This window comes from Bos indicus, chromosome 1 (assembly GCF_029378745.1).
Source record: "Bos indicus isolate NIAB-ARS_2022 breed Sahiwal x Tharparkar chromosome 1, NIAB-ARS_B.indTharparkar_mat_pri_1.0, whole genome shotgun sequence".
NCBI classification, from domain to species: Eukaryota; Metazoa; Chordata; class Mammalia; order Artiodactyla; family Bovidae; genus Bos; species Bos indicus.
Window position 1 is genome coordinate 98,071,928 of NC_091760.1, and position 14,134 is coordinate 98,086,061.

The 14,134-nt window shown below is 44.6% G+C and overlaps 1 protein-coding gene and 1 long non-coding RNA gene across 9 annotated transcripts in view; one reads left to right on the forward strand and one right to left on the reverse strand.

The window, feature by feature from the left end:
• Window positions 1-10,729: 10,729 nt before the first annotated feature.
• On the reverse strand, window positions 10,730-14,090 carry LOC109558475 (uncharacterized). Its single transcript, XR_002180634.2, has 5 exons — window positions 13,767-14,090; window positions 12,655-12,828; window positions 12,521-12,583; window positions 12,074-12,160; window positions 10,730-11,804 (listed from the first exon to the last, which is right to left on the reverse strand). It is a non-coding gene; the product is annotated as an uncharacterized lncRNA (long non-coding RNA).
• MECOM (MDS1 and EVI1 complex locus) overlaps window positions 13,363-14,134 on the forward strand; it is a 627,727-nt gene continuing 626,955 nt past the window's right edge. For 3 of the 8 annotated variants that reach the window (XM_019959845.2, XM_019959841.2, XM_019959850.2), the window contains exon 1: window positions 13,368-13,828. In XM_019959845.2, coding sequence (XP_019815404.2) covers window positions 13,792-13,828 — 37 coding nt within the window. In that variant the 5' untranslated portion in view covers window positions 13,368-13,791. Of the gene's footprint in view, window positions 13,829-14,134 lie in introns of all 8 variants that reach the window. The other 5 variants (XM_070792169.1, XM_070792170.1, XM_019959853.2 and 2 more) reach the window with 4 other exon arrangements.

Consider the following 14,134-nt stretch of genomic DNA (forward strand, 5'->3'; position numbering starts at 1 on the left):
GAAAGCTAAGGCACAGCCCTCAAGGGTTTACAATCGACTGGAGAAGACAGGTGAACAAACATTATTGTAAGTGAAGGTCAAGTGAAGAGAGTGAATCAAGACAGATGATATGACAGGACTTCCCTGGTGCTCCGGTGGCTAAGATTCTGTTCTCCCAATGCAGGGGGCCCAGGTTCAGTCCCTGATCAGGGAACTAGATCCCATATGGCTCAACTAAGAATTTGAGTGCCACAACCAAAGATCTCACACACTGCATCTAAGACCCAGTGTGCAGGCATGTGTGCCAAGTCACTTCAGTTGTGTTCAACTCTTTGAGACCCTATGGACTACAGCCCGCCAGGCTCCTCTGTCCATGGGATTCTCTAGGCAAGAATACTGGAGTGGGTTTCCATGCCCTCCTCCAAGGGATCTTCCCCACCCAGGGGAAGATGACCCCACGTCTCTGATGATCTACCTGCATTGGCAGGTGGGTTTTTTTTTTTTTTTTAAACCAATAGTGCCATCTGGGAAGCCCAAGACCTGGTACAGCCAAATACATAATAAAAATAAAAAGAATATGGTATGAGAGTCGTAGTAGCCTAGAGGAAGGAGTAATTAATATAATAGAGAGGCTGTGCTATTCAGGGGAATCAAATTAAATTAGAAATTAGATCTGAATTTGAATCCCATCTTTGCCCTCTTTTTATATTGAACCATGTAAAAATGCTTTTTCTGTGGCAAAAATGCATTGAATATCAGTAATTTCATATGGTTCAACCTAACACTAGCTAAGTCACCTTGAACAAGTCACTTAACTTTTAGGAACATCAGTTTCCTGACCTTTATAATGAGGTTAAAAATGTGGTAGGGTTACTTAGAAAAATAAAGTGACATATACAATGACTCAGTGTACTGCTTAACACAGAGTAATCACTTAAGAAATAGTTGTTACTGTTTTTTAATTATTATTACTATTATTACGAAAGCATTAGAAGGCTGAGATAGCATTTGAAGGCTGAACGATTTTGAAATGGCCAGATAAAGGAAGTGGTATGAGAGATTTTAAACTGATCAAAAACAGGCTGTTTTTGTGATTCTACTTATAAGTGATGTTTGGTTCTACATTTGTTTTGGGACCCAGACATTTCTTTTGAAAAGAAGAATTCAAGAAAAATATTGAAACTGAAATTCACTAACAATAAACCACCACAAGTATTTTCAAGTCTAGACATCCCAGTATTTTTATGGACTAAATAATCTGCAATCCCTCTGTTCCTAAATCACTGAAGCATTTGGCTTAATAACTAATAAATGTGCTTGAAAGAAAGAAAGGGAACTCCTTGAGGCTGAACATAAGAATGGATAAGAATCTTGGCAGTCTGTGTTGGGGGATGGGGAGCCAATAACTTTGAGAACTCTGGGCTTAAGTTGCAAAACCTTCATAGAATCAGGACATAAAGTTCTGTCTAATATGAGTTAGAAATGATACCTGTGCATGAAGCTGAGTCTCAGAGAGTTATACTACCAGTGAAAGTCTGGTCTAGAAAAATCAAGGAAGCTTCTATCTCATCTGGCCCTTGGATTAAAATGAAAAGTCTCCCCTGATAATTCTTCCCAACAGGCATACTATCACTTATGTCTGAGGTTCTAATTATACTTCCTCCATGGTTTGGAAAAATCCCAGGCTGGTAAAATTAAAAAATTGATGATATCCTTGGGTATATGATAAAGCAAATAAAAGAACATTCTGGAAAGATAAGACTTCAAGTAATTTTAAGTATGATTCCCACAGATAAAGTCTTGCTAAAGGTGAACTGAAAATCTAAAATTCTAAAAAAGTGAGAAAACAATCTATCTGAGCAAAGGTAAGTAGATACAACAAACAGCAGGATTAGATCTCTAGAAACTTCAGATAATAGAAGCTAGATAAAACAAATATACTTAAAATGTTTAAAAACAACGTTGAGTTTGAAAATAAGGCAACAAAGCAATGTAAAAAGGTAATGGGCACATATTTGGAGAGAACCTATATAAATTATAGAAAAATAATTGAGATGGAAAAAAATTAATGACAGTTTAAATAGCTGGTTCAGTTCAATTCAGTTCAGTTGCTCAGTTATGTCCTACTCTTTGTGACCCAATGGACCGCAGCAGACCAGGCCTCCCTGTCCATCACTAACTCCCAGAGTTTACCCAAACTCATGTCCATTGAGTCGGTGATGCCATACAACCATCTCATCCTCTGTCATTCCTTTCTCCTCCTGCCCTCCATCTTTTCCAGCATCAGGGTCTTTTCAAATGAGTCAGCTCTTTGCATCAGGTGGCCGAAGTATTGGAGTTTCAGCTTCAACATCAGTCCTTCCAATGAACACCCAGGACTGATCTCCTTTAGGATGGACTGGTTGGATCTCCTTGCAGTCCAAGGGACTCTCAAGAGTCTTCTCCAACACCACAGTTCAAAAGCATCAATTCTTCTGTGCTCAGCTTTCTTTATAGTCCAACTCTCACATCTATACATGACTACTGGAAAAACCATAGCCTTGACTAGATGGATCTTCAGTTCAGTCGCTCAGTCGTGTCCAACTCTTTGCAATCCCATGGACTGTAGCCTACCAGGCTCCTCTGTCCATGGGATTTTCCAGGCAATAGTACTGGAGTGGATTGCCATTTCCTTTTCCAGGGGATCTTCCCTACCCAGGGATCGAACCCGGGTCTCCCGCATTGTAGACAGACGCTTTACCATCTGAGCCACCAGAGAAGTCCCTTTTATCTAAGATGGATCTTAGATACAGATAAAGGGAGAATTAAAGAACTTGTATATAAATCTGAGGAAATGATTCAGAATTAAGCACAGAGAGAGGAGAATTTATGAAAGAAAGGTGAAGAAACATGGAAGATAGCGCAAAAGTATCTAGAAAAGAGAACAAGAAAGAACAAGTTGAGAGACTGAAGGAGTGGCTGATCAAAAATAGTAACTATTGAGCATTTTCATAAATTGTTGAAAAATTGAAGTCCTTACATTTAGAAAGAGCTGCTAGTTCTTAGCAAGATGTTCTTTAACACTGGAGGACAAAAAGTGTTAGATACAAATATCCCTCAAGGAATTTACAATCCATTACAAGAGATCATAGAGGAACAGACAAAACCAACATGCAAGGAAAAGGTGCTAAAGGAGATTGGCAATGGGAAGGGATTGCTTCCAGTTTGGAGAAATATATCAACAGTTTATTGGAGGCAGTGATGTTTGTCTTGGATCTGAAAGATAGGTAGACTGAACATGTGAAGAGGAAATGTAATCCCTCCCACACCATTGCCTGCTTAATTCTTCCTAAGGCACAGTTTTAATACCACCACCATGTTAACCAGAATCTTCAAGATCATTCAATTATTTTCAAGACAAAGCCCCCAATTTTTGCTTTTCATTATAAGCCCTCCATGGCATATGCCCAACTTATCTTTCTGAACCTATGAAGTCTCTTCTTGAATCCCATAACTCAGGCATAGTAAGATTCTTTTTTTTTTTTTTTTTCAGAATAAGATTTTTAATACTTCTGGTACATATCTCATGCTTTCCCATCTCTCTTGCTTGTTCCTCTATCTAGAATACCTTTGAATGAAAAGCAAAAATTGGGGGCTTTATCTCAAAAATAAAAACGAAGAGTTCTTGATGATTCTGAGTAGTAGAATGATATTTTCAGAACTGTGCTATAGGAAGCTTAATCAGGCAGTGGTGTGTAGGGTGAATTAGGAAAGGTAGTTCTTAGAGCTAAAGAGCCCATGCTCTATGACTACAGGTTGCACCTTCCCAGGGGTGTGGGGTGGGGGAGACACTAGTAGCACCAAGCACTGGATTGCCCATTTAGTGAGGTGGAGAAACCTGCATGATTGTTGATCAGTAGAGATTTAAACACAACTGTTGTTAAAATCTCAGCATAACAGTAATGCAACAGAAGCAAACGCATCAGAATATTGACAGCATTTACTATCTTGATTGCTCTGCATTGGTGCTTCCATCCCAGCTAGAAAAGAAATCTGTCTCCCAGAGCCCTTAACAATGCCAATGTCATGATGTGTCAATGTATGCGTGTATCAATATATCCAGCTTCAGAATTCCAAGTTCAATATCAGCTAGCTAGGTGAAAACCTGGATATGAGATGGATGGTAATATTTTTACCCACAGACTATTCTACCTGGGAATAAGTGCAGAGCAAGCTTAGAATTATTCTCGAGTTTCTCTATGCAACAGAAAATTCTTCCCCAGTGTTGAAAAGTATTTTCAAGAGTGTTTATAGAGTTGATTTGGAAATTTTTGTATTAAAACCCAGTACAAGAGCACTGTTTTCTGAAACATTTTAAAACTGAATCCTATCATGAGTCGGACTTCCAGTACATCTGCATGAGCCCTCAAAATAGATAATTCAACAGATCAGTTCCTAATTTCTTCTGTGTACAATTGACTTTCTATACAGAAATTATTTCTTCTCCAGTCTCAGAACTGTGGTATGCTTCCGTGTCTTAACCTTTGAAAATGGACTGCTTATAAAACATTCGCTAAGGGACATGCATCATCATTTAAAAAAATAGAACTTTACCTTCATAGGTATGTTTCTGGGAAAAGTGAGTATAAATCAAATTTTTGTAAGTCAAATCATATTTTAAATGTCCCATGGGAACTCATTATTTAATAAAATAGCATGGAGCGAATAATCACATTGTGATGTGGCTTTTCATAAAGCAGGGCACACCTGTATCACACTCTGTCATGGCTAAGGGTGTTCACTCTATAGCTGAGTTTGAGGGTAGCCAGGACTGCCTTGGACCCAAGTCAAAGGAATTGAGTTACTGAGTACTGATGATCTCGTTACAAGGCAGTCTTCTCTATAAGCTGTCTCAGCATGGGTCCTATAGTTTGTGCTTTAAAAGATGTGGAAAATCTGCTATATCTATAAGTTTAAAAGTACCTTAGTAAATTAATGTACTTTGATGATGTCTATATTTTCTTATGTCAACCATAATCATTTGTTTGAGTAAAGAATTTTAAAGTACCTCATGTGTAAATTTCACAGGTCTTTTATTTCCTGGCAGCGATCTAGACTGTCAATTAGTTTCATGTATTGACAGTAAGGGTAACAACTAGATTCATGAAAATCAAAATTTCAAAACAATAAACAAACAAGAAATCAAATAAACAATTTTTTTTTTAAAAGAGAAAGCACTTACTAATCCTCTTAAAAACCTCTCTATTCAAATTGTCTGTATGGCTTTCATCTCACAGGGAGAGACTATGGTTACTAGACACACTGCTGCTGCTGCTGCTGCTAAGTCGCTTCAGTCGTGTCCAACTCTGTGCGACCCCATAGACAGCAGCCCACCAGGGTATCTTCAAGTGATGACTTTGTAGCTACTGTTCTGAAAGACTTGCAATCACATGGCTAGGGGAGGAGCAACGTTCCTGTCATTGAGTCTCAGGGGCTCTCATCACCGTGGCCCAGGTTCTGTTGCCTCAAGCTGTCTGGGAGATGGTCAGGGTTCAGTTTGGGATGAGCTGTTTGGTATGACCCTGATTCGTATAGTGGCTCAGATGGTAAATACTCTGCCCACAATGCAGGAGACCAGAGTTTGATCTCTGTGTCAGGAATATCCCCTGGAGAAGGGAATGGCTACCCAATCCAGTATTCTTGCCTGGAGAATCCCATGGACAGAAAAGCCTGGCTGGCTACAGTCCATGGAGTCACAAAGAGTTGGACATGACTGAGCAACTAACACTTTCGCTTTTTTCACTTTTCATGTAGAGAGCAGGCACAAGTACATAAGAAACCATTAAAAATATGTAGCTAAAAATCCAACCACACACACACTGGTGCCTGTTCAAACTGCAATGTTGAGATCAAGTGGCACCAGCCAGATTTTATATATCAAAAGCCTTGGGTTTCAGCTATTTGAGAGAACAGTCTGTTGAGTAAAGGAAAAAAAGTCTCAATCCAGATGGGAATGGGAAGGGCACTGTCCAAGACTCCTGGACACACATACACTTGACATAAGCCTTATCATTATGCCAAATTACAAATGTTAGATCTCTTATAGCTCCATTTGTTAAAATTTTATTAGGTAGTAGGCACTAAATACTAAACACTTTGTAAACATTATCTTTAATCTTTGTAATGATTTTGCAAGATATACACAATTGTCCCCATTATACAGAAGAGAAGACGAGGACTCAGAGACATTCAATAACTTGCTTAAAGTTAACGAGCTGGTACAGGTAGGACTGGGATTTGAACTTTCAAAGGTTTGATTCTTAAGGTCTTGGAATGCTATTTTGCTCTCCCAGAGTTTGTCTAATTTACAACAGTCCCGAAATTTGAACACTGCCATCTTTTCCTAAAGATGGCAACTACGGTTTTTCCAAAAGAGTTCCAAGATCTTTGATGGCATTTGTTTCTTTTGCAGACCCTAAAAAAGGACTCTCTTAATTTTGTTTTACAAAACCTAGCTTTTAACCCTTGAACCTCTCAACCTTCAGGTATTCATCACTTAGAATGCTGAGAAATCCAGGCTTCAGTATCAACTCTCTGAGTCACAAAATTAGAATATGAAGATGTCACACAATTCTCCGAATTCTTTCTGCCCCAGATTTCTCTTTCTCTAGAGATTTCTATAGAAGAGAAAACTAGAACTCAAGGGCTTACACAAAGAGCCTTAAATTTGGCTGTAATCTGGGCTCAGGATATCAGACGTGTGAGTTCCAGAATCTTCCAGAGAAAGACAACAACAAATTAAGTGCCTAGTGATATAAAGCATTGTGCTAGCCTATGGAAAGGGGGATTGAGAAAAAGAGATAACAGTTGTTTCAGCTTTACAGTTCACAAGACATTTTCATACACTAATCCCACATGGAAAGGAACAATTCCATGTTAGAGTGAGAAAACAAAGCTTAGCCAAGATAGGCATGGTCTCCTTCAAGAAGCCTACAGCTGAGAGGGGAAGGAAGACGTGTAAACAAAGAACTCTAATCTAAGGAGGTAGAAATACATGTCATACACTTGACAGCAAAAGGCTGGGGGTGCGGGTGAGTGGGAAGTGGAGGCGGCTGTCAGTCAGACCAGGATCCAAGAAGGCCTTGCTGGCGGCAGACGGGGGCCAGAGGAGTAGTAGCCTTTAATGGTATAAGTTCATTCACTGCGCCCGCTCCCGTGACCAAGGCAGAAAGCAGGATTTAAAATGAGGTTATCACAGAGGTGTCATGATCCAAGACAGGAGAAAGAAAACCTGGCCAGGAACATTCTAGAGCAGTGCTTCCCCAACTTAAAATGTTCAAGCGAGCCACCTGTTAAAATGTTGATTTCGATTTAGTAAGTCTGGGTTGAGACCTGAGCGTCTGCATTTCTAACAAAGTTCAGGTTATGCTTGTTGTCGCCGGTCCGCGGGCCACACTTGCAGGAGAACCCGCTTCACCTGGGAGTGTGTTAGGAATGCAGACTGCCTGGGTCTTACTCTAGACTTAACTGAATTAGAAAGCGCTTTTAAACAAGATCCCCGGGGCGGGGGGGGGGGGGGGGGGGGGTTACATGCACTTTTAACTTTGAGGTGCACTCCTCTGGCATATTCTTTCAGAAGGGACCTAAGGAGTTGCAAACTTCTCCGGGGCATCGCGTACCAGTACTCTGGTTTCTCTCCGGAGCTCCTGTTCCAAGGGCAGAGATTTGTGCCCCCCGAAGCTGCTCCTCCTGATCCTAAACCAGTAGCAACTCCAGGAGTTGATCGCCTCATAATCCTCCTTGCTGGGTTTCTTTCCACCCCAACACACGCTTCCCCGGGGCGCTCCAGCTGTTTCCCACCCCCACACCCTGGCGGCTACTGTGCACAGCTGGAGCCCGACGCAGCGGGCGCACCCGGAGCTGCGGCGGCAGGGGAAGCCAGGCGGGGGCGCCGCAGACTAAGGCTGTGCGGGATCAGGCCGTTGCGATCCCGGGGAGGGCGGCGGGAGCGACGGGCGGGGGAGCGCGAGCTCAGCATCTGGTGCCAACCAGCGGGGCCCTGGCGCGGCCCCACATTCCCACACCGCGGGAGCGGCGGCAAGCTACCTGGGAGGTGGCGCGCATCACCCCAACCTGTGTTTCATAAACCCGTCGGGAAATAGTTCTCAGCCTCAAGGGCCAGTAATCAGCCCGACCTTCTCTCGCAAGAACTGCTGATTACAATCCCCGAGCTGGGCAAGGGCCTTGGGAGCCTAGATTTGAAGTATACTATTTAATATCATTATCATTATAGAAAAGTCAGCCACCTCGCGCCCCCTCTTCCCTTACGTATACTTCTGACATTGGGGAGGGGGTGTTGAACGACCAGAGAGTAGGAGCAGGATTGTAAAATCTAACGATTTGCTAAGAAATCCAGGACCGAAAACTCAATTTACAAAACGGCGAGTTTTACAAGGTAGAGAAGGTAACAACTGGGCAGAAAACGCGCGGCCGCCGAAGTCCCGCAGCGCGTGCTCGCCGGAGCCGGCTGGCCCCGAGCGCGCCACCCGCCTCTCTCCCTGGGGCAGCGCGAGGATTTCGCAGGAAGAGGAGGCTGCCTGGGTGCTTTGACCTGGAGTCCGTGCGCCGCGGAGAGGGGTACCCGCCTCCCGCGCCCCCTGCGGCCCGTGGCGCCCCTTCTCCCGCAGGTCAATGAAACCAAGCTAGCCCCGCGCCTCGCCTGCCCTTCCACCGCTCTAATCACCGAGAGCTTTCCTTTCTGGGCAAAGCTCAGTGGACGCTTTCAACTTAACACCTTCACACAGCCACTGCAGCGGGGATGTGCGCGTTTCCCCTTGCGTGGATGTATGAGGCTGTGTTTCTCCCAGACTAAAGGGACAATCTTAACATCTATTAAAGCCTACGTTCTCTGTCTTGAGACTTAATCGGGTTTGTCCAAACTTTTGTGATTATGTGTGTGTGTGTGTGTGTGTGTGCGCGCGCGTCTCCACCCTCCTCTCGCCACCCCACCCCCGCCCGTGCAAGGCGAAGTAGTCCTATATAGCGATGATAAATATCCCTGTTGATCACTTGATTGATTACCTCCCTGAAAGGTCACGCGGGCTCGTAGTAATTTCCTTTTGCCTAAGGCTCCCTTTTCACTTTTACTCCGGCACGACAGCTCCGAGTACACTGGATCTTTATTTTTTATTTTAACCCCTAAATGCAACCCCTCCCGAAAACAATGCACACAAGAAAAATCGAATAAAATCAACTGGAGACCTTTTGCTCAGTCGTAGCCACCCTCCCCATCTCGCTCCTTTCTTTCTTCTGGCTCCCGCCCCCTCCAATTCCGGGCCCCTCTCCCCAACTCAAATGTATTCTGGACACTATTTAATAGATGAGCGTCTTGCAAGTAAACTCAGGCGTCCCTTGGGTCTGCATTTCATGTCTGTGGCTCTCTCTCTTTCTCTCCCGTGGACTAAAAATTCGGATTTTAACCACTAGACAAGCTATTAATTTAGCTAGACTACCTAGGGTCCTGAACCCAATTAATTTCTAATAATTATAGCCGAAGGGGGCTAGATAGATCTCACTGCCTCTTTCTTTTATTGCCACTCCACGCCACGGAGGTCAGCGTATAATAATAAAGTGTATATTTTGAAAGCGATCTCAAGAACAGTGAGTTATTGCAATGAATGAAAATTGTTTCCATTTTGGCTAATTGAGCTGGTGGCCGAAAGCTAGAGCTCTGAGACTAAATAAAGAGGACTGTTTCATTTCAACATGAAGAAACCCCTGCCTAGCTCTGGTCACCCAGAGAGAGTTTAATTTCTTAACAGCCAACCTGAAACCCAGCGTTGGGTAAACAGTATTAATAATTGCATTACAATGATTAAATTAATCTTGCTGGTAGCCAGCAGAATATAGGTTGTGATTGAATAGCAAGATGTAAAGTTCACTGCACAAAGACAATAGGCCAAGAAATACCCCCTTAAAGAATTCAAACTTTTTTTCAAAGATACCGTGGGGCTGGTTCAATTATAATGCGAGGAAAGGAAGATTTCCTGCTGCATGTAATTTATTGAAAATCGGTTCTTTGCTGTTTCTAGCATTAACTAAAGAAACATAGCTGGAAAAGAGATATGCTTGTCCCGTTCTCTTCTTCAACGACCCATCTTTCCTCCAACTCCCAGCTCGTGTTCTCTGCTTCTGTTATAGAAAAAAAATCCGGAAGAAAAAAAAACCGACAGTAATAAAACAAGCAAATCCAAACAGCCCGTAAACTCATCGACTTTCCAAGGACGCACTGTTTCCAGGATGCCCGTTTCCGTGGGAGGAAACGCAAGAAAACGTGGGACCCAGTCTGCTGCCCCTTAAGGAAACGAATTTCAGGAGGAGAGGGAAAGGCGGACGGTGCGGATGCAGGCAGCGACTGCAGCTCCGACAACTTGTTGGAGGCCTCTTTTCTCTTGGGCCAGCGACAGCTTAGACGGGACGTCAAAGGGTGTCGGGAACCTCAGGGGCCGCTGAACAGAAAGTCACCTGTTGGGTCTCACGGCTGAGACTTGGGACAGGTGGACTTGACGGGGTCCGGGTACTGGGGAGTGGGAACCCGCCGGGGTTGGCGCTCAGGGGTAGTGGCGCTGCAGGCGGTGAGCGCGGTCCGCGGCTGCTGGCATTTGCTCCATCGGGTTAAACACACTTGAACTAGCACGTTAGTTCTTTTATTAACACTCAGGGCAGAAAGCACATGATAAAATAAAGAAATAAAAAAAGAAAAGAAACCGAGTTTTCAGGTTTGAGAACAAAAGCGATGATTCTGTGAGTACTTTTATTAAACAACAACCACAAGTATGATGCCTGATCTTTTCACAGTGCTTTGGCCCAAGGGCACAGAGGAGTTTGTGTTTATTTTTTCAGTTAGAATATGTTGGCTTTGCTCCTGTCGGAAACTCTTGGAAAGACCAGGCTGAAGACCCATTCGCTGAAGCTACTGACCCCAGGGATTTGAAAAACCAGGGAGGGGAGTGTGCCCTGGCTGCGCCTCACTCCCCATACCCCCTGCCCTCTAGAAAGGCTTTCAGGACAGAGAGGGGAAATCAGTTTTGATTTTCTTTAGTTTTCCGTATCCCACCCAATTCTCACAGCCCCCACCCCAACCCCTGGTCCACCACTGTGGTTTATAATTTTTCAGCAGAAACGACAACTGCAGCTTCACATGTGGGTCTTGTTTTTACTTGGGTTTGATTCCATGGTCCCTTCATTTTCTATAAAATTGCCCATCACTCCTCTTAACCCCCTTTCTGCAATGGGACCCAAATATAGACCTCCACCCCCACCCTGGGCATGAGATAAAAGGAATTAAGTAGAATAGTACAAGGGGGCAATGTTAACTTCTTTTATTTATTTTTTAAGTTCCCCAGAGTGACAAGGTGAAATGAAACCTCTCAGGCAGAGCCTCCTCCTGTCCAGGCGCTCTTACATCCTTAGTGGACTCTACCACCTTTCCTGAAAGTCAAAGACCTTTAGGTTTGGATAGCTGGGAGGGGCTTGGTCCTCTGGACTGCCTCTCTATCCTCTGGCCTAGGTGAGGGTCCCCAGAGAGTCCTTTAAATGGATCAGAAGCAGTTTCTATGAACTTCTTGCCAGTCAGTCTAGTGCGTTTCTCTCCCTAGAGATTTTACTTTCTTTGGTGAAAGCTCTCAACTCCCATTTCTCTGAGGACCTTTTCTGGTTGGCGGGAAGGCTTGCCTTCATGTAAACTGAGGGAACCTAGTGAACTCAGTCATAGACTTCCGGCATTGACATTCAGAATGCTGAAGTGCCTGGTCATTTTGCACCGGCCAAATGTATGAGCACACCACCTGTATGCAGAGGGCAATAGGAATTGTAAAAGGAATGGAAACACCCCCACCCAAACTTGCCTCTTTACTTCAGAGGGGATGATAGAGTTCTCTTGTGCCCATGTGTGTGGGCACCAGAGTTCTTCTCTTTTGGAAACTGTTTTACTCCTACTCTGTGTAATTTTTTCATCACCCTGTTCCATCTCCCCCCTCCCCTACCTCACATTTCAACATTACACATCTGTCTCCCTTGGGTCTTGTAGCTTGATTCTCCAGGGACCTGTACTTACAGCCAAATGCTCCCAGAATTACACAGCTCTGAAGAAAGAGAAGTGATGGGCATCCTTGCCAAGCTGAATCTTTCAAATTTCAATTTTCTGGAATAAAGATATTTGCGAGCCACTGATGGATAGTCCCATTTGGGGCTGAACCTTGCTATCTGTTCCTAGTTTTGACAATAAATGACAACAGGTACAATTGGGCATTCTTGGTTATCTTCCTTCCCATACCCTTCCTTAAACTCACACCCAGAACCTGCTATTCTTTTCTCTTTCCTTTAACTTGAACATCAAGGATGTATCACTGTAGCACAGAGGAAATTTTTCTTTTACGGTGTCTGGTAGGATTTGCAACAGATATTAATGAGGACATAAATAGCTCATGGAAGGTATTGAACAAAACTAAGGTAAGGAGGTTGTACCAAAAGAAAATCCACACTTACTCGGATTTATTCATACCTTAAACACAGCTAGCTCCTTTAAGAGGTCCTCATTTCTGCTTGCCCACTTCTTTGGTAAATCCTGTAATTAAAGCAAATTTTCAATAATGTATTTTTAAAAAAGTGGTGGTGATGGGGGAATCTCTCTCCTACCTCTTCCTTATGACCCGGGAGGTCGTGGGTTTAAGCGAATGAGTGAAATGGCAGACAGGCTGAGCTGTAGCAGGAGGCGACAGGGGCAGCGGTGGGGGAGGCCGGAAGGTGACAGCCGACCTCAGGGAAGGCAAAAAGAAGGTCTTGGATGTCAAATGCCCAAGGTTCCCGGACCTGGGAATCAAGGGTGATCATTATTACTTGGTGAGAATAGACCAACCAACTGACATGTTCCAAGGATGGCAGGAAGTATTAGCATTACACCTAAAATCAAGGAAGAAGCAGTTATTTATTCTGCTTTCAGCTCTGAAAGCAGAAGCCGCAATAGCTTCAGTAGCAGTAGTAGCCGCAGCAGATTTCCCGAAGTTCAGGATGATTCTCACTTTCTCCTGGATCGCTCGCCGAGAGTCCGGTCCTCCTAGTTCTTTAGTGTGGGAAAGATTTTTAAAAGTCCCCTCCCCTCCCCCTACTCCTTGCTTTCCCCCAAGGACCGTACAGAAAATGTCCTGCAATTTATGGTGGGAAAAACAATAATAGTAATGATACAGGCTTATTGGTGATTCCAACACGAAATCAATCCTTTGCCCGAGTCTTTTCGTTCCTTTTTTTTTTTTTTTTTTCTGGGCGAGGTGTCTGCTCCCCTCCGACTCCCTGCGCTCGTTCCCCGCCCCCCGCCGCCCTCCCCATGGCTCCCTTTCTCCGCCTCCTCGGCGATTGCCATCTGACAAGATCTCCAAATCAAAGTGATAAATCGCTCCAAACTTTTTTTGGCGGCGCTGAGATGTTGGAGGGGCGTCTAGCGCGCATGTGCGAAGGTGTCCAAACTGACAATGCTGGAGAGATAGCGAGTGTGGATTGAGAGAAAGGGAGAGAGGGAGGGAGAGAGAGTGAAAGAGGGAAAGACAGAGAGTGAGTGTGTGTGAGAGAGAGAGAGAGAGAAAGAGAGAGAGAGAGAGAGAGAGAGAGAGAGAGAGAGAGTGTGTGTGTGTGTGTGTGTGTGTGTGTGTGTAAGAGAGAGAGGGGGAGGGAGAGAGAGAGAGAGGAGAGGGAGGGAGCGAGAGGGAGAGCAAAAGAAGGAAAAGATCCAAGAAAAAAAAACCCCAACCACACACCAGCGGCTGCAGGACTGGGCACAGCATGAGATCCAAAGGCAGGGCAAGGAAACTGGCCACAAGTAGGTGCAATATCCCTTTTCTATTGGATTTCCCCCTCCTCTGCCATCTTGCATATCTGTCTACTGCGCTCCGGGAGGGAGAGCGGGGCTGCCTCTCGCGCCGGGGCCCCGGTTGGAGGGCAGGCGCAGAGCAGCTCCAGCAACCTGCCAGTCCAGCCTCCGCGCCGGCCGCCCGCGCTCTAGCTCCTTGTTTGGGCGCCAGAGGAGCCGGGGCAACCCTCGAGCCTAGTGCGCGGACCAGCTGTGGCAACCCCGGGGTGGGGGTGGGGGTGGGGGTGGGGGCAGCAAAGACCTGGGTGGGAGGGA